Source organism: Falco naumanni, chromosome 6 (assembly GCF_017639655.2).
Source record: "Falco naumanni isolate bFalNau1 chromosome 6, bFalNau1.pat, whole genome shotgun sequence".
NCBI lineage: Eukaryota > Metazoa > Chordata > Aves > Falconiformes > Falconidae > Falco > Falco naumanni.
In genome coordinates, this window is record NC_054059.1 from 38,532,958 (window position 1) to 38,560,362 (window position 27,405).

At 41.9% G+C, this 27,405-nt stretch overlaps 1 protein-coding gene across 3 annotated transcripts; it reads left to right on the top strand.

Annotated features, from left to right (window-relative positions):
• Positions 1-208: 208 nt before the first annotated feature.
• Positions 209-27,405, top strand: UNC93A (unc-93 homolog A). 3 transcript variants are annotated; one of them, XR_005828580.1, is made up of 10 exons: positions 209-412; positions 2,845-3,026; positions 3,811-4,040; positions 7,085-7,210; positions 10,092-10,309; positions 11,450-11,585; positions 13,166-13,297; positions 23,385-23,900; positions 24,001-24,499; positions 26,935-27,405. XR_005828580.1 is itself a non-coding variant. In XM_040599075.1 (8 exons), exons 1-8 carry the CDS (start codon positions 326-328, stop codon positions 19,087-19,089), a joined length of 1,377 nt encoding a protein of 458 aa, XP_040455009.1. In that variant the 5' UTR covers positions 209-325; the 3' UTR covers positions 19,090-19,593. The 3 variants fall into 3 exon arrangements, 1 of the variants encoding a protein (XP_040455009.1); XR_005828579.1 differs by having other exon boundaries at positions 23,385-24,499; XM_040599075.1 differs by lacking the exons at positions 23,385-23,900; positions 24,001-24,499; positions 26,935-27,405 and adding an exon at positions 18,824-19,593.

Below are 27,405 nucleotides of genomic sequence, written 5' to 3' on the forward strand. Positions count from 1 at the left end.
TGACTGCAAGACTAAAATTGGTCCAAGTGTTGCAAGTGACTTTTATACCTATGTAATAAAACCTGATAGATGTCCTTTGGGAGCACTCATTGCCTCTGTCACAACTGGTAAATGAGTAACAATTCCATAAAGAGTTTTCAGTATCAGTAAAAGTAAAGTTCATTGGCCAATCCTCAAATAATTAACAACTTTTCCCACTACCAATGCAGTGAGACGTGACCTCTTCCAACGAAACATAAGCTGTTTTTCTCCAACTCAGTGCACCCCCTGGAATAATTGGATCAGCTCTGTCTACTGCCAGACCTTTTGTCTTGTATGAATCAACATGGAAAGGAATCTTAAGAATGTTTTGGTAATTTCTTTTGGATTTTTACTTCTCTTCACTGCTTATGGAGGACTCCAGAGTCTACAGGTAAGCGGAGTATCTCCCACTGGCTGGCAGGGCATTAGGCCACCTACCTGGCAGTGCAAAAACTGTCAGTCTCTCCACAGTTTCTGGGAGGAAGGCACGTGCAATTATTTTTTATGAGGTGGGTTAGGACATCAGCTGGCTGCAGGTTAGTATTCGTCATCCAGATCCATAGCATTTTTTAAATATTTTATTCTAGTACTTCTCAAACAGTTTGAATAATCGTGTCAGACTTACTTCTTTAGGCCCATAAAAGTTGTTTGGGTGAAAACTAAATTTTTCTGAGATTTTTCTCAAAAGGAGACATTGCAAAATGAAAAACAAATTCCATTTCTGGAAAGGGTTTGTTTTGAATATTTCTAAATTGTTTTATATTTATTATTATACAGCAACATGGAATAATAAAAATGTATGCCAAATCCATTAAATGACTGAAGTATAAATAATACAATAATTCCTGGCATCATGATATAACATAATAATAAAAATATTATTTTAAATCAAAGGCAGCTGTGGCTTGTATTGGCATGAACATCTTAAACCACAGTAGCAGAGACGGGTTTCAAGAATGACTTGAAGGCTCAGGATACCATCAGATCTCGCTGGTTTAGCACAGCCAAAATAAAAGACTGAGGGTTACTGTTGCTGTCTATGAATACTTCAGAGTAGATAATCACAAGGAGGAACTTCTCAAACTAGAAGACTATGCTGGTCTGATAACAAATAAGTGGATATAAGCCATCCATGAGTAACTTTAGGCAGGATATTAAAATATGACCCTGATCAATTTGCTTGGATTTTCTCACTGGTGTGGGCATCTATATGTTTTAAAGGTGGAGTCTGATACATACCATGATGTATTTGTTTGCAATAACAAGGAGCTGACCTCATTCCAGGAAGAGGGCCCTGCTCTGCACATCTCTTCTCCCCTCCTTGAGCAGTTTCTGTTTGCTGACACTGTCAGATTCTGAGTTCAGGGAAGTTCTGCAAAAACAGTCCCAAAAGTGGATGGAGATGTTATGAGCTGGGCAGACTAATGAGGCAGGGGAAAGACAAACCCAAGAAGCCACAAGTTAGCCCCATAACCTGAAACAGTGCACACTCAGGTTAAGTGCTGGAACATAAACCCTCCCTAATGCTGCAGGAGGGAGTGGTGCCAATTCATGAAGTATCCCTCTTCTCTCTTCATTTTGTTCTGCTGGTTAAAGAGGACTTGATAAGGTGCAATCAGCAATAAGTTATTTTAGCATATTGTAGCCTGCAGGAGAAACATTGAAAATTTTCATCATTTATTCATTTATTTCCATTCCCAACCACTACCATCACCACCACCAAAAAAACCTCAAAAAAACCAAAAACCCCACAAAAGAAACCAGTAACAAATCAGCTAATTATATGATTTTGAAGGCCTGGCTTCTAATTTGTCAGCTGTAGCTGACAAAACCAGGCATGTGGTATTTGAGAAATAAGATCTCTGTTACCAGGAAAGCTCTTTGCCTGTTTACAAAACAACCATTTTGATTCTCAAATGTGTTGACACTGCTCAACAGAGCACCTCCTCACCTCACGGTCCTGATCCCTGCTCCTTGCCAAGGGTGCTGCCCAGCTGCCACCATTGTCCTGCATGGCTGGACCACACAGCCACCACAGGGCTTGGAAGTGTTTGGAAATGTTCAGTGCAGATGCCAGCAGCCCCCCTCTCCTCCAGCACTCTCCAAAGCTACCCTCCCAGCATCCATTCCCCCTTCCAAAGTCATACTGGATTGTGTCAGCTTTTAATGAAAACAAACAGGAAAACACTGTTAAGCAGCATCTTGATCTTCTCATTGCAACTTCCACAGTGTCAAGCCAAGAGGAGAACTATTTGGAGCGTAAAAATATAAAACCTGGTTAGATCAGTAAAATGTTATTCCTCCCTTGAGAAAATATGGGTAAATCAATTACTTCCAATTACAAAGGGCTGCTGAAAGCATATTAACGTATTTGGACCTTGGCCTCAGAAGAATTTAGAAATTAGCAGACCCGTAGTTTAAAGTAAATAATCTTCCACTGTTGTTAAGTCAGCCCTTGCAATGCAGATCTGAGGATATTCCTGCCTGAGACAAACAGTGAAGGCCAAGAAAAGAAGTTGCCCTTCACTCAGCTTGTTTTCAAAGAGAAACTCGAATGAATTACATTAAATAATCTAAAATCTGACTTACCAAGGCTTTGACTCTAAGCAATCCTCACCTGGTTTTGCATCATATTTTGACAAATGGGCTATCATTGTGAGGGAAACCATGAATCCATAATCAGGCTGCTTTGGGGAAAAGAGACAGTACTACACAGCCGCAGCTTCTGTGTGCCTCTATTTCTGTCTGAAGCCTCTCTCCATATGCCATAATAACATGTCCCTGTGATAAAATTTGTCTCAGCCACTGTTTTTGTCCATGCAGAGCAGTCTCCACTCAGAAGAAGGCCTGGGCGTTGCTTCCCTAAGTGTTATCTATGCTGCACTCATCTTCTCATCCATGTTCCTCCCTCCAATCCTCATCAAGAAGCTGGGCTGCAAGTGGACCATCACAGGCTCTATGTGCTGCTACATCGCATTCTCCTTAGGGAACTTCTATGCTAGCTGGTACAATTTAAATAATTTAACCCTGTCTATTGTGTTTGAACAAAAACAGTAAGGGCAAAACTCTTTCTTAATTCCTATGCTACCTCTCTGTTGTGGATTTGAAAGTTGGATGCAAAAGGTGTTACCTGCAAGAAACATGGATAAACAAATCCAGTAGCAGGTGAAGCAGAGGTGAAAATGTGCAAAAAGCCAGAAAGAATGCATCCATCCACCTACCTGAAGCTGCTTCTTTAGCTCATGTGTGTAGCAGAGATTTCCCTTCAGAAAAGGAAAAAAAAACCCCACAAAATAAAACGAAACAAACAAAAAATGAACAGAGATTTTGTTTAAAATTACTTTTAGGACTGTTTTTGAGAAGACCGAAGGGAAGGCTGCCTTCCAGCCAGTGGCTCTGAGAGCAGAGGACCACAGGAGGAAGCCAGCTTCTGCCTTGCCCTTGCCCTTTCAGAGGTGGATGAACAACGTCAGCTCTCCAGTGGCAGGGGACACAACTCCACAAAGGAAATTTGTTGTGATCCACCTTCTGAAGGGCAGGTGCAATTTAATTCTCCATTACGCAAGCACAGAGCCGGCCAGCCTAGGCCTAGCCCCTGGACACAGCAGGGGGTGCTTGCACATCCTAAACCTCTTAGGGCTGCCCCTTTCTTGGTTCCATGTAACAGATTTATTGAATCACACAGGAGAAATCTATTTCTTTGATGTCTCTTTTTGCCTCTGGATCTTTGGGTAAATGATTATTATGCTAATGGGTAATAACTATGCTAAATAAAGTGTTCTTTGGCAGGTACACACTAATCCCTACCTCTGTGATCCTGGGCTTAGGAGGAGCACCACTCTGGTCTGCCAAATGCACTTACCTCACTGTTGCTGGCAATTTATACGCTGAGAAAGCAGGAAAAAATGGGAAAGACATTATCAACCAATACTTTGGGGTCTTCTTTCTGATATTTCAGTCCTCTGGCATCTGCGGAAATCTTATCTCATCCTTGATATTTAGTCAAGCTTCTACCAAAGGTAAAATATATTTTAAAATCTTGGCCCTTCTTTCTATAAACATCTGCTAGTTCTAGACAGTTAAAAGGTAGATTTCTGTAGCTGAGCCCTCATAGTCAGTGAAAACAGACACTTCAGATGGGAGTTAGCTCTAGATATCTAAAATACATGGGCTAAATTGCTCTCTGGAAGTGTCTATTTTCTATCAACCCTTCATCAGCTATAAAGACAGTTCAGACAACTAGCTCAAAAATAGAAGTCTATTGAATTCCTTTTGAATTCCACTCCTGTGTTGTAAAGCATAGATAGGCTGGATGGCAGTGACGGTCTTTCACATCTGACTTCCATTTAAAGTGGATTAAAACAAAAGGCAAAACACTGAAGCAGCTCTTTCACGAAGCTTGTAGTATTGGATTAATTTGCTGTTAAACATTCAAGGTTAGTCAAGCTGATGCTGGTGCTTGCTGAAAATGAGTGCTTTATAGAATTGTCAAGGAATAGAAGAAGCTGTTGGCAGGAGTCTGCATGCCAGGGCTCCTCTGCTGTATTTCAGGCTCAGACAGCAGATGCCGATGTAGCTTGAAGAAATCACTTAACAGTGCTGCCCTCGTTTCCCATGCTTGTAATTGATGTAAGTTTTAAAAGGGCAGTTCTGAAGATAAATTAATACTTGGATGCCACTTTAGAGATTCAAAGTGCTACAGTGTATTGTCATCGCAGTCTCCCATGAATTCCCTATCCTGTCAAATTCAGAACAGGATGGACATGGAAAGTGATTTCCATATACACTGCTACTATGAATAGCAAGAAGTTACCTCTCTTCCCTGGCTCAGTTAAAGAGTATGTCCTCTGGAGGGTATTCAAATAGGTATAAGGTTAAAACTAAATGTCAGGGAACTAGAATTAGGTTTTAATCTTTGAATCCTTGCGTTTATGGCAAAGTACTCGTCACAAAGTGTGATACTTAGGCTAAATCATGCTTCTTCTAAACCCAAGCAACTGTAGATGAAACACCATCGAAGCAGAATGCTAAAGGACTGTATCAAGCGCAACAGAGCCCTGCTGACCTGATCACTGAGCCACACGATGCCTTCGGAGGGACTGCCTGTTCTGATTTCATTTGCAGGGCAGAGGCTGTGGTGCAGCTATGGGGTTTGCACAGACTGCAACCATTTTACTCCCCTCTGCTTCACAGCACATATCATATTAGGAGGATTAAAATACCCATTTTTTTTTTTTAGTCTTGCGAATCCCCTCCTAGTTTTACATCTGGGGATGTTCCTTTAAATTCTAAAGAAACTCTTTTATTTCTTTTATATTAATTACATTGGATTTCAGGAAGTGCTGCGTTCCTGGGTGGTGTGCTGTGGACAGCTCTCAAAGCCAAAGGCCTTACATATCTTCACAACAGTGATGAGCAGCCATACCATAAAATTCCCAACTATGCCTTCTCAGTGAGACTCAGCTTTAACCTAGACCTAGAGGGTGCTTCTTGGGGGGGCGAGGGGGTAAGGATCTCCAGCCACTCACTTCTTCTGCTCTAACATATCCACCCATATTGTCCATGTACTTAAGATATATAATTTCACTGAGCAATTGGAAAGATATGGTATGTATTTGCAGAATCAAAATGCATAAAATACAGATGCATATGTACACTTGACACAACGCCTGCATCACTGCATCAGACACAGCAAGGCACGCTACAGTATGAGGTAATACTACAACAGAAGACAGTAATCAATATAAATTACAAGAGTTACCCTTTGTCACTCATCAATGTTTCAGCCTTATTTCCAGAGGAACAGAGCTGCCTTGCAGCTTCCATATCACTAATTGCATGCACATCTTCATCTTCAGATGATGCACGAACAGATAAAAAACTTGTTTTACACTCTTCCACACCTCACTAGTGTGACTCACCTTTTGCATATGGTAATTTTGCTGAGGGTCTGTTTGTTCAAAACTGTATAGCAGTAGCCACTGGCTATAAAAAGGCAATGATTTTCTTCTTTATGTTATTAAGTCTTATCTGATGTTGAACCTGAACTTGTTTATGAAGCTATATAAACGGGTGATTCACATTGCAGTAACTTTAATCACAAGCAATGGGGAAAAGCACACTAAAAGTAGTTACACAATAACCTTAACTGAAAAATTACAGATCAAGTCCTGTTTAAGGAATCAGCTAAGGTACACTGTACTTGCCCTTTGTTATGCTTGGACCGGTGACAAATCCTTCAGTGAAAGCATAGAAATAATCGTATGGGGGTTTTGACCACCCTCCCCCACTACGCAGCTTATTCAGGTTTACACCTTGGTTAGTATTTTTTCTTTACAGAAAAGGTACTGGAGGAAGTGGGCACGGTGTTGTGGTGACACACGGGGTACATGAGTGCATGCGTGTGTATGGCTTTGACACGTGCCCAGCACAACACAGGTGGGATTGAACAAAGCAAAGGTCTTACTGTAAACCCTGCCAAACTGCTCTAGTTTCAAGTATGTTCACAAAGAGTAATAAAACCAGTAATAAAATAATAAAGCCAGGAAGAATTGATTTCTTGGAAGACTGCATTAGTGGGTAATCATAATTTGAATTTATAAAACAAAAAGATGCCTTGAGCTGGTTTCCATTCCTATAATGTATACAGAAATTATCTGGAGAGGAATCATGTGCTCTGGCTGTAAGAACTGAAGTCGATCCGTTTACTGGAGTTGTAAACTGAAGGACTGTCTTGTGGGGTATTATGATTAAGAGGTACAGATACATGCTGGAACTTTAAATACTGCAAACTGAGCTTGAATTCAGATTTCAGCCTCTGGCTTTAGTCTATGACTCCATGTAACCATCAATTCAGTGTTCTGTTTTGAGCAACTGTTTCTGTTAAACCGAATTTTTGTGTGTTAAAGGGGATTCTGCAGTTAAGCATCTCTAATTAGGAAGAACTTGAAACCGGGATCAATCACCAAGCACTGGATTCCCTTCTCCTTATGTCCTCACATATAGTGTGTACTCATCTGATCTCTTCTGTGACCTGCCTTTCTTTTGGTCCTTACTGAATTAGTGGAAATCTCAGAAGAAAGCCTGGCATGCTGCGGAGCATATGACTGCATGACTGATACCACCAACACCACCGGGTCAGCAGAATCCTCCAGCTCCTTAATCTACACTCTGCTAGGAACCTACACTGGTAAGTAACCCACACAGTCTTTAATGAATATCACTGATGGGGAACCTACTCTATGTGAAACCCAGTATGACTTTACAGATCAAGTTTCCAACTTCCTCCTTCAATCCAATTTGCTAAAAGGAAATAAGATATGTGAGAGATGTAAACAACTCCTTCCTAAATAGTTTCAAATGCTTTGTTCCAGTGCTGTATCATTTTTATTTAAAGGAACAAGACATTCTTTACACTTTTCATCTGGAATCAATCTGAAACCCAGTGTGGTGACCCCACTGTTTCAACCAAAGTCAGTGTTGCTCTACAGACTAGAATCAAAAGTATGCCCACATGGCATTTAGAGGATTACAGCAGCTTATCCAGTTATGTTTGAGATAGTTTTAAATTCACCATCTTCAGGATAAGCAATAGTGAACTAGTTACTGATGGCATTGGGCAGATTTATATATGCAGGCAGAGGTCCAAGATGCTAAGAGCAGCCCAGCTAGTGGTACTTGAACTCACCAGCTTCTAGTCACCTGGGGATGCCTGGCTGGTGTCCTGCCATGTGTAAAACAGTTTTAGCACAAAAATTGCACTGTAATTAGAGGTGGACCAGAACCACGGCTCCCAGAACTGCAATCATTTGGGGGAAGGTTTTTGGATCCCTGCTGAGATTTTACAACTGCAGTCAATTGTCAGCTGTGATGCTTGAATTATAATACCTTAGTGTGAAAGGCGAAGATAAAAAGAAGCACTAGGCAAACTGGCGCATGTCCCATTTAGTAGCTACAGCTGCTATAGGCCTTCCTTGCATAAGGCTAGGAGGAGTCAGAGACAAGGAAAGCTGATGCCATCAAAAATTGGAAAGACATAAATAGATGTGCAAAGATTCATTCTGAGAAGAAAGTTCAAAAAGTATCCAGCTCAAAACAAGTTATTCTCTGTATAAATAGGAAGTATCTGGCAAGGTAACATGTCACCTTAGCTCTATTAAAATATCTTTGCAGTCTCTGCACATAGGTGTACTCTCTACGCTGAGACAGATGCATGGAATTTGTCATATGCTCCAACAGCGAGTATGTGATCTGGTTAGAGCCAGCCCTCACTGGACAAGGGCATTGCAGCAAACCCTCCCTGCTTCCCCAGCCTCCATTCCTAATGGGTGAGAAAATGCAAAGCATATCCCCTCACTTCCCTTCCAGAGTGTGCTGGAGCTGATGCCTTTCTGCTAAAGGCAGGTTTGGCTCACAAGTTTAAATTTAAATATGATGACTAACATATACAACACTCCCTTAGGCTTTGCTCATGCAAAATGAATGCAGCCCTGCTGTCTACTGACCCTGCATCAGTAGGGTTTCATTTTTCTTTTAAGCTCTTCATAAAAGATATGTCTTTTCCTACCTTGAGGGAAATGACATAGCTAAATACTTCATTCACAGACATTTTTTAAGATGTCTCCTCTATTTGGTTGCTGAATACATATTTTGCCCAGCTTGGGTGGAGACAATAATGGATAAGTCTTTTGTTGTTTAGTTTTCTCAAGGACCGTGGATGTTTCTATTTATGTTCATACCAACCACTATTAAGCCATGCATTTACTTATCTCCTACAAATGTTCCTGATTCATTGGACATATTTGTTAGACATATTTGTCCTGTAGATGTGGATGTTCTGCTCTTGCCCTTATAAGTCCAGCAAGCAGTCCATAAGCACTAATAAACACCCTAGCAAAACCAAAATGACCTACATCACAAAGGGTTCACAGCTCAGCCACGGTGGAGAACCAGGACACTGGAGAATAAAATTTCCTTCTAGGAGACATGGATGAGAAATAATAAGCAATAAGAAATTGAGGCAATTTACTGAAAATCTGCTAATGTATCTGGACATTAAAAGTTTACAGAAAAGAGCATGCCCATACACTGTATCATAGGAGCATGTTAAACAGGGAAAGTAGATGGGAAAAGGTGCGTGGTTCTCCTGTTACTCTGAATTCCACTAGGATGGAATTCTAGTCAGCATACGTAAGAGAGGAAACATAATCATGCCTGGCATCTGTAACGAAGCAATTAGTTGTGAATCGGTGGCTGCTTCATGTATATCATGAGACACAGTTACCTACTTGATAACGTGAAAAAAAAATCACACTGATTCTCTCCACAAGCAACAAACCTAGACTGATACATACATGACCATTTTATGATTAACTGCCCCATGTATTCTTTCATATACTGCTTCTGCTAGGAAATTATAGCTTCAAAGCTGTAACTGCCATCTTTTTCAAGTCATCCAGAGTTGTTCACTATCATATTTAATATAGCACATATTCCATACTCAAAGCACGGCTCCAAGCTGACCTAAAAAAAAAAAAAAAAAAAAGAAAAAGAAAAAAAGCAACATATACTGGGATCCAAGACAGCAATTCTACTTCAAGCCTTTTATTTTTCTTTCCATGTATTTGAAGGAAGATTCCCCCTAGCCATGAAAACCTTGGCACTGGAAGTGAATATTCCTCTCTTGTGTTGATGTAAAGCCTTTTTACAGCTCCCGAGGGAGCTGCTTCTGGCCAGCTCCCCATCCCTGCGGCCCTGGGCTTGCCCTGGAAGGGTGAGCCATCACCCTCTGTGGCCGTGCAGCTGGCCCAGCGGCTGTCACAACAGGCCAGCCACAGCTAAACTGAGGGGATTTGCGAGGTGCACAGCTGTATGCAGAAGATGTGAATGTAGATCAGCCCACTGTGTTTACACAGAAATGGCCTTTAGACTGAAGCGGAATCAAAGGCATCTGCCAAAACATCCCACAGAGACCTAAGCACTAAGTCAGAACAATAACAGCAGCAAGCGACTTCCCATCATTCTTCCAGCATTCCTCAGTTTTTCATTAATGTTTTGGTTTGTTTTTGCAGCTAGTGGTGTGCTAGCTGTGTTGCTGATTGTTATATTTCTGGACCAGATCAAATTGGACCAAGCAGAGACTGAGAATGAAATACTAGAGACAACATCCTTTTGGTCTACGTTCCTAGCAACTTTCCAGCATCTTAAAGATAAAAGACAGTGTCTTCTAATCCCTCTGACAATGTACAGTGGGTTTGAACAGGGATTTCTTGCTGGTGACTACACAAAGGTGTGGATGACAATGAAAACTATTTCTGCCTGACTGTTTTTTGTGTCTTTGTGTCTTACTGTTGCATCTGATCTATATTTACTTGTTAAATGAAGATGTTTTCCATGGTGATTTGTGGTTTGCTAAATTACTGCTTACTTCTACTTGAATGAACTCTGAGTGACATCTTCAAACAGGAGAGGCCAGCAGTAAATATGTCCCTTGGAACAGCCTCAAAAAGAATGCTGTAGAGAGCTTAACTCACCAGCGGAGGCCACAGCAGAGAGCTACAGGTTCAAACTCTTCAGCTTGTTGTAAATAACAAACTGGGAGAAAAGCCAAGTGTCTGCAAAGCTTTTATATCTTCCTTCCTTCTGGTTTCCCTAGAGTTTGGATAAGTGCAAGTCAGCACACATACCACGTATTTTATTTTGACAGCCTTTACGGTAAGAGGGCAAATCCTCAATGTGGCTGGCTGAAAGCCCTCACTGGTCACTAGTGCAACAGGTCCAAACCCTGAAGGACTGAAATGATGGAAGCCACCTCTGCTCCTCCTGTTTCTCTACAAACCTAGGCATACAGCAGGTGTGTTCTCCAGACATTGGTTGAGAAAGCCTCCAAAGAAAGGGGGCAACCTTTCTGAGCTGCTTATTTGACACTTAAGCTTTCAGACCTTACATATAAGCAGACAGAAGAGTGTGGTTGCTGCTCTGTTTGAATGGATTGAAAGGGAGGCTCTGTGGCCACCTCCGTTGGTCGTATGCTCTTACAGGTGAGGTCATCTTCATTTCTTGTGAGCTGCTCTGTAATGACTATAGTGCTGACTGTCAATTTTCATCGCTTGGGCTATGAAGGGAAGGGAAGAGAATTCCTCGTGCCACTTTCAGGAGTATTATTTGCATAGTGAGCTGTGCTCTGATTTTTTTGGCTTGTTACTGCTCTGTTTGCATGGCACCAGCATGATTGGGAAATGGGTTAGGAATATCGCTGCTGAAGGCCAACTATGTCAATACACCAGGGACTTGTCAGCAAACTCTTTAGCTGTGCTCTTTCGATCTTGTCCGTGCTGGCTCTTTACCGAATACTCAGGCTAAGACCCTTGAATCTTAGCTCTATATTTTCACTGAAGAAAATGTGGCACCACTGTCTCTTCTCTTCCAGACCTATGTGACCTGTGCCCTGGGCATACATTATGTTGGTTATGTGATGATCTGCTTCTCAGCTGTAAACTCCCTCTGCTCTCTGCTCTTTGGAAAGATCTCTCACTTCACGGGTAGAAAACTTCTATTTGCAATAGGTATGTAAAGGTCACATGAAGGCCTGATCATCTCATGTAATATATCAAATCCAGTGCTCCCCACTTTGTATGCACTACAAAGGGGGAGCTTGCTGTCAGCTGTCAATTAAAATCAAAGTCAATCTGGAGGCAAACTTCATTCATGAGAAGAGATGCAGCATAGTTAAGCACTGTGGTGAGGTCACTGCCTTTCATCACTTTGCTGGTGGCATAGTTCACCCTGCTTTTGAGGGCACTATCTATTCAGAAAGTGCCCTACAGCTTTGATGCTTTATAGCTGTAATGCAACCAATGATAAATGGTCTTACAGTACAGATGTTGTGGCCTACACTATACCTGAGAAGGACTTCTCCACTGGGGGGGAAACATCCTCACCTTCATGGAGCAAAAGCAACAGAGAAGCTCATGAGATAAGTTTTTGATTTGAAACTCAGGGAATGGTAAACTTGGAAATTTTAGCAACCAGTCTGGGAATTTCAGGAAAATTTTTAAAGGTTGGCCTTGTGTTGTTTTCACTACTTGTGCTATAGAGAGAAAAATAAAGTTAAATCATATGCCAGGCTAGAACAGCTTGAGGGCTCATGTATGGGACAGTAATTTTCATGTTGCCATGAGATTTGTATATTTAAGAACATCTCCCTCTCCAGTGTATAACATAGTAATGGAGGCATATGAAATACCAAAAAGTATTTAATTTCTGTCCCTATACCCACTAAGCATACTGAAGTGTACTAATATCTTACTTCCACTACACAGTAATCTGTATTATTAGAAACATTTCTGACTGAGTCAATGTGCATTTAGACAGTCTAGGCATTTCCTCCACAGTCCACAGGAAATTTTAAACCTGGGCAAGGAAGAAGAAATTTGGAGCCCTTTATCTTACGGTGACTAGTTCAGAGATTCTTCTGTATGTGTCTGTCCTAGGTGTATGTCTCACTCTATGAAATGCATTTTAGAGTATAAAAACCCCAATAGTACTACTACACCCAAATTACTATATTATTACTGTACTGTTAGTAAAGCAAGACCTCTGAACCTCTCAGTTCTGCTTAATGGTCTTTGTACTCAGCCTGTGAAGGTGCACCTGTGGGCAGAGGAATCAATGACTCATTTACAAACTGCTTTTAAAAAGCAAGACAAAAAGTCACCAGACCCTCTAGATATCCTTAACTGTCTCCTGCGGTCCTGAAAGAAAACCTACACTTAAGGACTAGGTAAGGAGAGCATACGAGTGCTTCCTCCCAGCTCCCACATGCTTCACATAGTGACTGCAAGTCTTTCAGCAGCCCCTTCTACTCGGTGGCAGTTCTTTCCTTTGGATTAACAGCCACACCAGCACCCAGGATCTCCCAGCTCAGAAAAGTGCTCACAATTACTAATTGAAGGCTGTCAAAGGACTGCATTGTCTTACGTTTCATGTGATATCAACTCAGTCAGCAAAAAATCTCATTGAACTGGAAGGATTTTAAGATCACCTTGTGCTCTAGTTGGAGGAAGAATTTAGAAGTGTTATCTACCACTATCTATCCTGTTTGTAATCACATTTATATTTCTCTTCTTCCTTTCTAAATCAACAGCCACGGTTACAAACACCGCCTGTATAATAGCACTACTGCTGTGGAAACCTCATCCTAAGCAGCTTGCTGTGTTTTTCATATTCCCTGCTCTTTGGGGCCTATCTGATGCTATTTGGCAGACACAAACTAATGGTAAGTCCTGGTGACAATGAAATGTATTTCTTGAGGTATAAAAATCTGCATGTTTGTATTTATAAAACAAGGTGTGCATAAAAATGATAATGGGTTTATGACAGCTTCTAAGAGTAATATGTCAGCTCATGGGAAAGTAGAAGAAATAAGAACAAGTTCGAAATAGGAAAGTAAAATACTCATTAAACATTTTTTTCCAAGATGAAGAGAGAAGAACACCGCAGAAGACGATAACGGGTATTCAGAATAAATATTCTGGAGGAATATAAATATTTTAAAGAAAATTAGAAACCTAACAAGAATGATACATTTAGTCTGTCTTTTGCAATAAAGGAAAGCACTCTGGATAAAAAATCATCTCAAAGGCTAGCAACAAAAGAAGCAGCAAATTGGTTGTTAGGAGTTATTAGAAAAAATTGAAGGAGAAAACCACAGAGAGCAACATTACACAACCAAATAAATCCATGTAGTTGATCTGCTCCATTTCAAAAATCGATGTGAAAAGGCATAAGAAGGCAATAAAAAGGAGCAGAGTCATGGGAGACTTCCACTTGAAGGAAGACCTACAAAATAGAGCTCTTTAGCCTGGACAAGTGATAAGTAAGGAAAGCAGTCAGTAAGATCATTAATAGAATGGAGAAGGTAATTAGAAATTCACTATTTCTCTTAATAACAGAACTAGTGGCACCAAATACATTTCTCGGGTAGCAGGCTTTATAGAATTCAAAATAAATGCTTTTTTTGACACAATGTATAACCAAAGTATGGAATTCATTGCCAAAAATGTAAATGTTTTTAAGCTGGGTTTACATAACTTCAGGGGGAAAAGTTCTTGGAGCTATTAAAACCTGGTGGTCCGGAGGAAATCTCCAATTCAGAAGTCCCTGTCTTTGATTGCCAGCATCAGGAGGATATTGGAGGGGAAAGATCACTGTATACTTGCCTCATTTCTTACACTTATCCCAGGAGTCTATTACTGGAAGTATACCATTGGACTTCTTATCTGGTGCATTATGGTTGTTCTTACAATCTTTTTTTCTGCTTTATGATATAGTGCAATTATTATGTACTTAGAATTCAGATAATGAGCTGATACAAACCAACTTCCTTAAGGAATCAGTCAAATTTTTCCCTTAGTCAAAATTAGAGGAAATTCTCTTAAAGGCACTAAAGAAAGACTCTAAAATGCTGGAATGGGCAAGAAAGAGCTATAGTCTATGATGATGAAGTAAAGTCTGCTCATGACTGTCAGTCACATTCTTTTTAAATCAATGCCATAGCCCAAGTCAGAAAGATAGTTAAATGCTCTCCCATCTGCTCCACTACTTTGCCTCTTATTCCATGAATATTTTCCTCTGTCTCAAATTTGTATTTGGCAGATGCCATAGGAATATGCAAGTGACAGAACTAGACATCTGGGCCCACACCAGCTTATGTGTCTTGGCCTCCCTCCCTCTGGTCCCTCAGGTCGCTGCAGCAGCTTAGATGATTTTGCCCACCAGATAAATTGTCATGTCCCTCCTAGAGAGCCAAAGGGAAAACGCCACAGTCCTTTGCCCGGCACTGTGATCTCTTTTCAAGCACATGTAGGGTCCCTACCTCTACACATGAGGAAGTGACCAGCCAGATTCTCTGTCCCTGCAGAGCTCCAGCTCATATCCTTTAGAGGAGAGCTATTACATACAAGGGACACACTCGCACCTTCTCTCATCACAGCCCACAGTCCTGTGCCTTTGGTACAATTTTAAATCAGTGCCCTCATTGATGAGGTTCATGGAAGGACAAGAGTGAGGATTTGCTCTCTCTGAAGTATAACTGTTCATTTGTTTCCTGCTCCTTCAGCCAGTCTTCCTGACTGCTCATCAGGCTTCTTCCCAACACTCTTGACAGCCATATCTTATTTTTCCACTGGAAGGTGGGTCCTTTATCCCACTTTTCTGTTTTCCAGAAAGCCTTGCCCTCAGACATTTGGCTTCTTTTAGAATCACAGAAGCGCTGATGTTAGAAGGGACTTGGATGTCACCTGGTCCAACCCCCTTCCTCAAGCAGGGCCACCCAGGCAAAGCCAGTTACCCAGGACCATGCCCAGTCAGCTTTTGAATATCTCCAGGAAGGGAGACTCCACACCCTCCCTGGGCAACCTGTGCCAGTGTTCAGTCACCCTCATAGTGAGGAAGTTTTTCCTGATGTTCTGAGGAAATCTCCCATGTTTCAGGTTGTGCTCACCACTTCTTGCCCACTTTTCTTGAACATCACTGAAAAAAGCCTGGCTCATCCTTTTTGCACCCTCTCTTCAGGGATTTACATACATTTGAGATGTCCTTTGAGATGTGGACATCCCCTCAGTAAGGTCCCTGCATGCCTGAGACAGATGGACCTGATGCCCTTGTTAGGAAAAAAGGGGTAAGTACAGAGGACCTAAGTGTCAGAGAAGGTGGCTGGGAAGTGGCTGCAGTTCCCAACCTCCCAATGAGGCACAGATGGTGGGCAACGCTTCACACCTGGTGGCAAGTGAGCTCTGCAGCTAAGTGACAAGACTGACCTCTATTATAGCACTGTAACAGGTCACCTCCATTCCCAGACTCTTGACAGATACTTGTTCAAATTTCATCTTTGTGTTAGTTGGGAAAAACCCAAATGTTCCTTATGCTTGCACAGTATCTTTTTTTGTCTGTACCTTCTTTAGCTGTTCCACAGCTGCCAGTTATAGAATTATACAGTTTGCTTTGTCACATTGTCACAATGAAACATCAAGTGATGACATGAAACGTTATCAGAGAGGTGCAGTGACATTACTCCATAACGCTGCATCCCCAAACAGGATCTTCAGTTTGAAATGCCCATTTAGGACTAAATCTCTTCTCCTTTTCATCAGTTTTATATAGATATACATCATATGAGAAATTTCCAGCCCCAAAGTCTAAAAGGTGAGATAAGACCTCTAAAACAGCTTTGGGGACTAAGCTCTGCAGTCCTTCCTTCGGCAAGCTCCCATGACTGCTGCTTGGGCCTCAGTAGATTAACCATTGAATAAATACAGTGGCACTGTGCCACATACTTAAGTCATTCTGTGGTGGCAGAAGATGGCTTGCTTTGGCCTGCTGCAGATAGTTAATGCTGGAGTTCCCCCTAGAGGATGTATGGGCTGCCAGTAGGTGAGTCACTTCATCTTACAAAAGTTTCCTAATATGTTTGTGTACGTCTGTGGACACTCTCACTTATTTCCAACGAAAGCTGATCCATTTCGGAGTGTATAGTGCCCTCTCTTATCTAACCTGAACACAAATGCTATTGTTACCCCACTGGCAGTAAGTGTGCTTGGGGTGTAACAATTGTCTAGCGCAGAGCTATCGGGCAGGCTACAGTAAAATAAAGTTTTTTCCAGGCTGACGTGCATCTTTAGAAAGGATATGAATCAGTCTGGAATTGATTTCCAGCAGTCCTGTTATATACCCATGCCTACGAGTACCAGGGGAAGGAGTGGGAAAACAGGCAACGGTAAATAGGGAGGATAACTTCCATGGAAGTGACCTGCAAGAGTTCAGACCTAGCAGCCTCTGCACTCAGCCAGCCTGGCAGCTCCTGCTAAAACTTCAGCCTGGCAACTTGCACCACACTGCACTTGACAGTGTTTGTGATAATGACGAATGTTTAAGTTCAAAGTAAAACCACCAAACCACCACTGTGCTCCTATGTAGCTTTCCTGGAATGAATCCTGGAAACAAGAAATTTCCTGCCGAGTCAGCCCTTCCTATAGCTAGACCTTGGACTAGGTTCTCACTCTGTCCTTACGTTGTTTTGATTGGAAAAGAAGGCTTCAAAATAGCAAGGGAAAACAAGTTCTAGCTGAAAGCCAGAATCTTTACACACAGAATTGTCATGGGATCAGTAACTTTCCTATATTAAACTCTTCTCACTAATCCTCTTCCAGAAGATAACACAGGGTGTATCAGCAAAGTTACATGAACAACTTGTACTTGTTCATTTATTAGGCAAAACTGTGAAGGATTGTCAAATAATTCACACTATACTACACTCAGCCAGTTTAATGAACTAAGTACATCTTGTGATGTGCTTGTCCAGATTTTCCATCATTTCTAAAATTAAATACTCAGGAAATGTCCTCTTATAGTAATTAGAATGTAGTAAGTTTTTACATACAGATGATGTCTCCTCCTTCTTAATAAAATTGAAGGGTTAGTTGAGCCTGCCCGGACTTTTAGATAACTCTGTACTCCTCTGTGCCTTTTGGCTGAATATTTCAAAAAGATGTGCTGTTAAATACAAAAGCGGATAAGGAGAGTCAAGGTTCATGATATTCCTCTCCTTCCCTCCCTGTACACCACAGCTGAGTCAGTGGAAACGCCTGCTTCTTTATCACCACTGATGCTAGCTCAGCACCCAGGGGAAAGCAAGCTCTGTCACCTTCCCTGTGTGCCCGACCAGTCGGACCCAGAGGCTGGGAATCCTTCCCTGACTCCCCGCTGTGGGTGTGCAGCTGACTGAACACAGTGGGAGCTTCCCACCGAACATATCTGCGTTAGGATTATCATTTTAACTATATCTCTATGTCAAGCAAGTTTTTCAGTTGCTGCCCAGAGGTTCTGTATGCATCAAGGATATTCTTTTGCCAGACCATCCAGGAGCTGAAAATCTGAAAACCTAGTTATCTCAGAGAGGTAAACCTCCTCCGCATATTAAATCTGAGCCCAGTTGTAGCACTCTCCTCAACTTTCTGATTTCAGTGTTTTGGGTAAGTTCACGTCCCTTAACTCGGCAAGTATGAATAGCACACATTACTACCATCAGCAACACTGTGCTAGCTGCACCTAGGAGGGCCCTGAGGCCAAGTTCTGGTGAAAACAAAGAACATGCATTTTACATGAACAGTCTCTGCATGTTCTTAGGTAGGTGAAAGAAGCAGCTTGAAGAACAGGTGCATGCAGGGTCCTTGCAGGTTGCCCAAAAAATGTTGAAGGATGGCAGCAGGGAGGTCCCTATTGTTCTTTACCCTTTCTGCTCCACGGTGAAAGAGCAATTTGGTCCCTGAGAACCATGTTGTCCCTAGACAAAACCACCTGTTCTGTGAAAGCCTGTAAGGACTTGGTATAACCTTCTCAATGGTTACACATGGAGACTCTATAGTGTCAAGGACCATTTCTGGCCATCTCCTCTTCCTTCTGACTTACTCACTTGTCAGTGCCAGAACCATCTTTTTTTGTGGCTGATAGTTTGAAAAATAAACTTCCTGCCATCTCAACTGCAACAGAGCCCGTCCTTTCTTCCTTCCTCCCATTTTCTTCCATTTTTCTCTGATAGTCTCTATTTTATCTTTTTTGGTTTGTTATTTCACTTGAAACAAGTCACAGGAGCATAAAAATGTTTTAAGACAAAGCTTGTATTTTCCTTTCTTGGACATTCCTGAGGGAGGGTCTATCTTCCCCACTGTGGTCTATTTATTGCCTTTGCAGAAAATACATGGTTGTAGACTTAATCTTCACAAGGTGTGTCTCTCCTTCCTTCCAGCACTCTATGGCACTTTATTTGAGAAACACAAGGAGGCTGCCTTTGCAAATTACCGTCTCTGGGAATCAGTTGGATTTGTCATTGCCTTTGGTTATAGCACCAAACTGCAAGTCTACATCAAACTGTACATTTTATTGTCTGTGCTTGTGTTGTCTATGGTGATGTATGGAGTGGTTGAATACCTCAAAGCCAAGAGCTCCCTTGGGACAGGTACTGCTACAAAGAAGGGAAATGTAGGACCCCTCGTCCAGGAAACACACATGTAATCCAACAGGGTCAGAGCAATGGAGGCAAAGCAAACTGGCCAGCTCCTACAGACATGTCTCCAAGGGTCTTCCAATGTGTGCTGTCTCCAGAAAGGTGGTAAAGGAACAGATTTCAAGGCCAGTGTAATGCAAATGTCTTAGGAGTACAAATACCTTTTGACATCTCAGCTTTATAAAGGAAGATTATGTGACTTCACCCTTTCATACAGATGACCTACTAAAAGTTTTCTCTTTTTTTTTTTTAATCAATAAAATGTTGATAAATGCAAACAAGACTCTTAAAAGTCCTCGCATTTTTGTATCTGTGGATGAGACCTATTACCATAGCTTTACAATCAAAACTGAAGCCCGCATGTGAAATCAGAAGATGACAGCAACTGGAGTTGTTCAGTTGATTGCAGACCATACAAAACATTTCATGGAACCACCAATTATAAAGATTTACATTGTTCTTAACCTGCATTCTTTAACACTTACTGTAAGTAAACTTGTCAGCAGACAACAGACAACTGTGTTTCAGTCCATGTTATCCCTCTATCCCAGCACTCTTTCCCTTTTGGTTTTTCTGTCTCCAGTTTTATTGTCATCACTTACAGCACCTTTCTCCCAAAAGAGATACTTTCCACATGACCAAACACTTCAGTCATTATGAACTTTCCCACTTACCCATCCATGGAAAGAGCTGTTTTCAAGATAAACAGCCAGGGCATGTTACTTGGGGAACACAGCCATGAAAAGGATGCAGATAACACTGAAAGTCATAAAGTGAGAAGGAGAAAAGGAGGATGGGCCAATGCTATAGTATCTGCTTGTGACCTATATGCATCTAGCAGTGCCTCAGGTGAGGATTTCCCTCATCTCATTTCAACTTTTGTATAGTTTTATCCATACTGTATTGTTTCCGGATTTGGATTTTTGTGGGTTTACTGCAGGAAGAATGCTACAGTGCAATTACTGCCAGTGTCCCTATGTCTTGATGAGAAAGCACTGTACAGGTATCATGATCATTATTGGTAATGACACTATGATCAGACCCTCTGTGGGAGGCAGACAGCAGAAAAGGAATTGAAGACAAATGCTGTTCATCTCCAAGATGAGTGCTGCCCCTGGAAATAAACTACATGGCTAGTTAAGTTGCTGTATGCCATGAATCTAACATTTGAAACTACTTCTTCTCAGTTATTAACCATAACAGAAGGATGAGGCACCATATGGTGTGACAACATGATAGAAATCAATAATACAATTGATGTGGAAAAAAATCCCCAAATTGTTAGGGCTTTTAAATAACTGTACCTTTCATGCTAATTTACTATCTAACATTTCTTGTTCCCAAGCACCTAGATTCCCCCTTCAGACTTCACCTGTGTTTATTCATGGAGTTTCAAATGATAAGCTTCTTTTCCAGGTCTCATACAATTAAGTATTAAGAGTTCATTATGTCCTGCAGAAAAGGCGGTGACAGGTGGCTCCCTCACAGATCCACCTTTCTCTTGTGCCTTTGTCCTGTCAGCTCAAAGGTGTGCTGTTAATCTCTCTGTTGGAAATACAAATGGCATAACTACTGTGGCTGCAGAATCCTGACAGTATCCCAGCTGCCTCGAGATTACAGATGGACTCGCTAGGCTGCTGCTGATTCTCACCCTGTCCTGCTTCCATCTGATACAGAAACTTGAATTCATCTCGATAACAGTGAAACTCATCTCCAAATCCTCCTCTGATTCTCTTCTACACAGCAATATTCAATGGCAAGTGAAGCAAAGAGGATTTTTGAGATCAGTATCAGTGAAAATTTGATCTGTGTGAATGTAATCATTTATTATTTGTAACAGCCCAACACAGAAATCGGGACACGCTACATGAGATGCTATAGAACAAAAATATGATCCCTTCCTCAGAGGATGTACAGCTTGATAAGTTTTACTCTTTACTCCTGTACCGGGTCTGGCTGGGGTGGGGTAAATTTTCTTCATAGCAGCCCATATGGTGCTGTGTTTTGTTTTTTTGTAACTAAACCAGTGTTGCTAACACACCAATGTTTGGGCTGTTGCTGAGCCATACAGCTCCCAGCTTCCAGGTTGTCACTCTGCCCCCTCAGTAAATAGATTGTGGGTGGCCAAGAAACTAGAAGGTGACACAACCAGGACAGCTGAGACAGATTGACCAAAGGGATATCCCGTACCACACAATGCCATGCTCAGCAATAAAAGCCTGTGGGAAAGGAGGAGGAAGTGAGCGTGTTCCTGGCTATGGAGTTTGTCTTCCAAAGCAACCACTACGTGTGCTGAGGTCCTGCCTTGCAAGAAGTGGCTGGACACCTGCCTGACAATGGGAAGTAGTGAATGAGTTCCTTATTATGCTTTGCTTGCACACGCAGTTTTGCTTCATCCATTAAACTGTCTTTATCTCAACCCAGGAGTTCTATCACTTTTGCTCTTCTGATTCTCCCCCCACACCCCACCCCAATCCCATCGGTGGGGTGAGCGAGCAAGCAACTAGGTGGGTGCTTTCTTGGTGGCCAGGGGCAACCCAGCACACCTCCTTAATTGTATTGTACTCTGTGTGCCCAGGATTTGTCTGCAGTAGAATTTAGCAATGGCAGCCCAGAAAATGAGTCCTCACTCCACAGGTTCAAGCTAAAACTGTGAGGAGCTACGAAGGAGCAAAAAAAAGGTGCTCTGACCTTGGAGAGAACCTCAGTATCACAGATAGAGCCAGCGTGGGAGACAGGACTTTGTGGCCTGTGGTTTGGGGAGCTGTTTTCCACTCTTGATTCGTCACAGAACCTTACTGCAGTATTTTCCCCAATTGTAAAATAGGGGGAAATCCAACTCTTCCACCCCACAGGTAATGTGAGGAAAAACTCCAGTACCTTGGTAGTGAAAACCACAGCTACACATGGTGATGCAGTGAACATGGTTACTCCTGGGAAAGGGTGAAGATAAAGATGCCCATCTGTTTTGGACATGACCTAAATGGAAATTTCCATTTAGGACATCATTATGCATGGATAGTATACAGTTATAAAATTGATGTGATTTTCTTTACTATAGAGGCAATGGGGATTTTGCTGCATAGTATATAAAAAAAACTTCAGTCAGAAGTTCAGCTAGGAACGCCTCTTCACTGAAATGCAAGAAACAAAATGATGGTTAAGTTGCTGTGGCATGAGGCCTCTGCTCTTTTACGGCCAAGGAAGACCCCACAGGGCCTGCTTCAGCCTGGCAGCCAGTGAGCAGCATAGGTCTGTCTGTGCTGAGGTCTCACTCAGCAGCAGGGTGTAGGTGGACTCATCCTTCTTCATCCCATGTTTCACTGCCACACAAGCTCTTACCTCACCCACAGCAACAAGTGTTCATCCTGCAAAGAAACACTAGCTTTTATCAGTCTGATATTTATGAGAGCAGGTATGGCCATCTCAATGGACACTGGCTTCAGGGTTTGAAGTTGTAGCTAAATGAATCCCCCTCCAGACACATGCCTGAAACCTTCCAGAGCTCTAAACTGGGCAACGGGTAATAAACCTGCCATTGCTCACCTACAGAATGCCCTGTGTTCCCTGGTATCCTCAGTCCCAGACTGTGGTTCCCTAGAGGTATAGGAGGAGAGTCAGGCCTGCACACAAGAGAACCATGAGAACATGAAGGTAATGAGGACACTGAGTGGGGCTACCTATGCCAGAGAGGCCTTGAGAGAGGACAGCCAAGTCATTTCGTCCAGAGATTTCAGGGACTGAGGCTGGGCCATACATCAATCTCTGTTGGGGATGTAGGTGTCGGGGAGCCCACTTATTATGGTTTTCATGTGCAATGTAAGGTAGGTTCAAGTAATTAATAATGATATATTAAGTAATGAGGCACATAATACTGTGGTGTCTTAAGGCATGAACCAAAGGTCCAGGCAGCTGGAGGGTCTCAGATGCACACACAGGAGGTCGAGGGGCTTGACCAACACTTGCAGCTGCCAGGACATCTACACCTGCTTCATGGCACTGTGCAGCAGGCTCCCTCCATGACCCATGGGGGTGGGGGTCCATCCTGGGGGTGGGGGTCCATCCTGGGGGCAGGAGTCCACCCTGGGCAGGTGGCAGAGCTAAGCTGCCATGCCCCGACCCTTGAAATTAAGCTGCCATCCCCAAACGCCTTAAAGGCGATAGGGAAGACCGCTGGTCGATCTGCTGAGTTTAATTACAGAGACATTCTGCACTGACTTGGCAAACACACGCCTGTAGTGCCTGACCCAGCAAACTCACACTTGTAATGCCTGACCGTTAAGGACTGTATTTCCTCCCATAGGTGTAAAACCGAGCAACTGGAAGCAGCTGTGGCCAGCACGAAGCCCAGGGTGACACGCGCACATCCCCAGGAATGCCAGCACTGGGTAGGCAGGTGTTACATTCCAGTGTGGTCAGAGACAGCCCGAGCAGTTTTTGCATTGTGGAACAGTGTCTGCAAACACGTGGGTGGGTTTCCAAGTTATTAGAGAACGGGCTGAACACAGAGCCCTCTGGGGATGCAGGCTATGAAGAGATGGGTGTTCATCTGGGCACACGTTTATACAGAGCAAAGTGAGTTAAATTTGTGTTCATTCATTTAGACTAATGCCTAATCCTAGAGTTACTGCTTCATCGTTGCATTTCAAGAGCTTCTGCTTATAAGTGATATGACTTCCTTAAAAGTGGGTACATGTTTGTTGTTACTTACAATATTTGATTTTCTTTGCAGTTAATTACCAGGGAATTTGAAGCTGACATTTGTCATATCTAGGTTTGGTGGGCCAATTTCCTGCAAACTACTCCTGGAATGCCAGAGGTATGAAACGTGTTCCATTAATACAAGCTTATATGAACAAAACACCAAAGAAGGCTTCATTGTTCAGACATTACTAACAGCTTAAATCGTGATTACCTAGCAGAGACTGTGATGGCACAGTTTATGACACGCTGGATTCACGTACAAGAGTGCCTTTCACTGAAACACTGCTGATAGCAATGTTGAGATGTACAGAAAAGACAAAGCTAACTGCAGTCTGTAAGTTGACTCATCCAAATGCTTAGCATGGCTACTTTCAATTACACATTTTTTTTTCTTAAATTAATAATCTGCTCAAGGAATCAAACCAGCTACTATAAAACTTGTTTAGTTTTGTATAAGTGTTTTGGTTTGGTTTGGGTTTTTTTGTTGTTGTTGTTGTTTTGTGTTTTAGCATGTGACATAATGCTGTTTAATAAACAGACAGGAAAAAGAACTCCCAGGAAAGAAAGTGGAAGCAAAGATGACAAAGATGACAGTGGAAGCAAAGTTTCCTAGGGCCACCACACTAGGTTTGTGCACAAGCTCAGCAGCAAACGTCCTGGGGTCTGAAAGGAAGCACTCTCTGCAAGACTACTTTCCTCTTCATGGTATTTTATGTAAGTCCTGTTACATCATGACCACACTTCAGTACCTACTCATCATGTTTCTCTCCCGTTCCCTACAAACTCCTCAACCAAAGAAAGCTCTCATAAGGAGGATTCAGCTGCAGTCTGAGAGGGAGGGAACCTCTGCTCTCTGAGGGGATTCAGAGAAATAATCCCAGTGCAGTTTAGATGTTGCTCCCTTCCAACACTAGCTTAAACTGCAATGGAAGGGCACTGCAAATCTGCCTGTAAAACATCACTACATATATTAATACACATATTACTGCCGGAAGATAGAATTACATATTACTTTGGAATATAGAAAGTCATCATATGCAGATATTAAAATTTTGACCACAGTGTCAGTCCATTAATGAGGCCTAAAGTCCCTTTTGAATGGAAGCTTTTTTCCTCACATCCTGAACCAAAGCTTGCTTCAAATCCTTTCATTTTTAGGCAATGATTCCCTCGCTTCAGGATATAAGATGGTCCAGGGCTGTTTTTAACCTGCACATGACAGTCCTATGGTAAAGTATAAAAGTATAAAAAAATATTCCAACACCGCTGTCCAGCTTCCCAGCCTCCCTGAAATACCACCCAAACTCTTCTGTAAAACACTCCTCCCATCAAGTCCCCATAGAGTCTTCTGGTTTTTCTCTCTGCATTGTAACGCACTTGTTACAGACTCCACAACACTGCTTGTAGAAGAGTTGCAAGCTCTTCAGAGCCTGTTAGCAGCAGCAGAATGCATTAGACAGCCAAGACGTAGGTACATCATACCAAATGTCATAGAGGAGAAAGAAACATGCTTTTTCACTCTGCATGAATTTTTAAATTGCTTTCCACATACAAATGAAATAATGAGAATTTTAAACTGCTTTGCAACTTGCAAAACTTTTGAATTATGTTAACTTACATTTTGATAATGGTAAAGCATTTCATTTCACATTTGGGCTTTTAGTTTCAAAACTAAATTAACATTTTAAAAAACTTTCTAAAACATTGTCTTTTAAAAAAATGAAAATAAGATATTCTGAAAATTTCAAAACAAGAAAATTGAAATGAAATAAAAAGCTGGCAAAAGATTATTTTTGTTCACTGGAAAAAAGCTTTCCATTTCAACAGATTGTAATTTTTCCATAGAAGACACATCCCTGGCCAAATCAGCTGCATATTGCCTGCAGTACTTACAGGTGTGACATGTTCCCTGGGTTTCTGTAGTTGTTTGGAAGGCAGAGGCTATTCATTCTGGAGTCTAAAACTCAACCTGAGAAGAAAGAAAGGATGTCACTTTGGATGTGAAGGAGTCTTGTCTAGCATATGTCCCACTCACTTTGTATTTCTTTTGCTTGCTACTTTCTGATAGCAGGTGGAGGTCTGTATGGTAATGTCGTGTCAGAATGGTCCTCAGTACAAACATTCTTCTCTCACCCAAGACATTCTGTTCCAAACATGGAGTCTAATCCTCAATGAGCAGGTCTGTAGGATTTCAGGAAATTAAAACTGAGAGAAACAGCAACACTTTCGAATCTACAGATCCATGGCACTTTTTGTCCACTATGCCACCAGACAGGCTAAGACAGGTGTTTTAGTTTGAGTCTTGTGTATATTGAACTAGCTGGGGAGGGAAAAGCATACTTCATGGACTGTTTGAGAATTGTTATGCCCAAAATAACCCCAAAAACATTTTTTTATCCATAAAAATAGATGTGGACCATCATCTACTTCCACTATAGATAGTGAGAAATGGTATTTCATTCAGAATCTACATACCTTTCTATGGAACATTTTTGCCTTGAGAGGAAAGTCGTGAGACAAGAATGTGCCCTGCTCTTCAGGAACTGGGGTGGAGCTCACTGGAGGAGCAGCAGCAGATTATTAGTGAGATAAATGAGCCTATGTCAGAGGAGGAAAAAAACATTGGAAGCAACAGGCATTTTCCTATTGTCTCCCGTCAGTTTTGCATTGGGCTTTTAATCTTAATCAAGAGAGTTTGCTCAGAGCAGGGCAACATGCTAAGCTGGTAGAATGTCTCAGTAATGCAGCAGTGTCAGGTAAGTTTACTAGGCAAAGTTACAGCCATTAGGCTGAAGGCATTTGCAAAAACCAAAAAGTCTTAAGTATTTAAGAATTATAAGCTTTAGGACAGCTACTGCTGTTGTAAGCTACCTCAAAAACAAGGTAAATAGTGTGGAGACTAGAACTTTGCAGCAGTCAGTGCTTTGTGCTGTCTTAACAGCTGTCTGGAATCAGTGGCCTTTACATAGCTTTCAGCTAAAACAGCCTTTGACTTCTCAGTCGTGGACCATAGAAACACACAGGGGTGACATGCTTTGAGAATATGTTGAGAGTGACAGGTATAAGAATACAGCAAAGGTGATGACTGCTAGCACAGTCTGTGGCATTGATTTCATTGCTTCCTTTCGGGTGATGATGTTTTCTTTCAGCTAATAAGGTGGAGATGATGGCAGAGGACTATGATAGAAAAGATATCTTGAGGCCATTGGTGTTCCATCTCCATGGGAATGTCCCTGCAGTAGCCTGTGAGGTTTTACTGGAACACAGCTGGACTGAATTCGACAAAAAGGAGCAAGATGACTCAGACTGGAACCTGTACTGGTGGAACTCACCTTTCTGCATGACAGACCACCACAGCATTAAACCATGGCAGACAGCCACTACCCAGAAGCATCATAAAGGAAATAAATTAGTGAGCAAACAGTTAACATCAGAGCAGCAGAACACAAAGAAAAGGGTAGGCTATTTAACTTTTGTGTTGATGCTAGGTTATATAGACATCATAAACAACAATTTTAGCTGGCAGGAGGCAGATGTACACTGGAATTGTATTACAAATAGAGATAACTCAAACAATACACAATGTAAAAATTAAAATTAAAGTACTGGTTTTAAAAGTA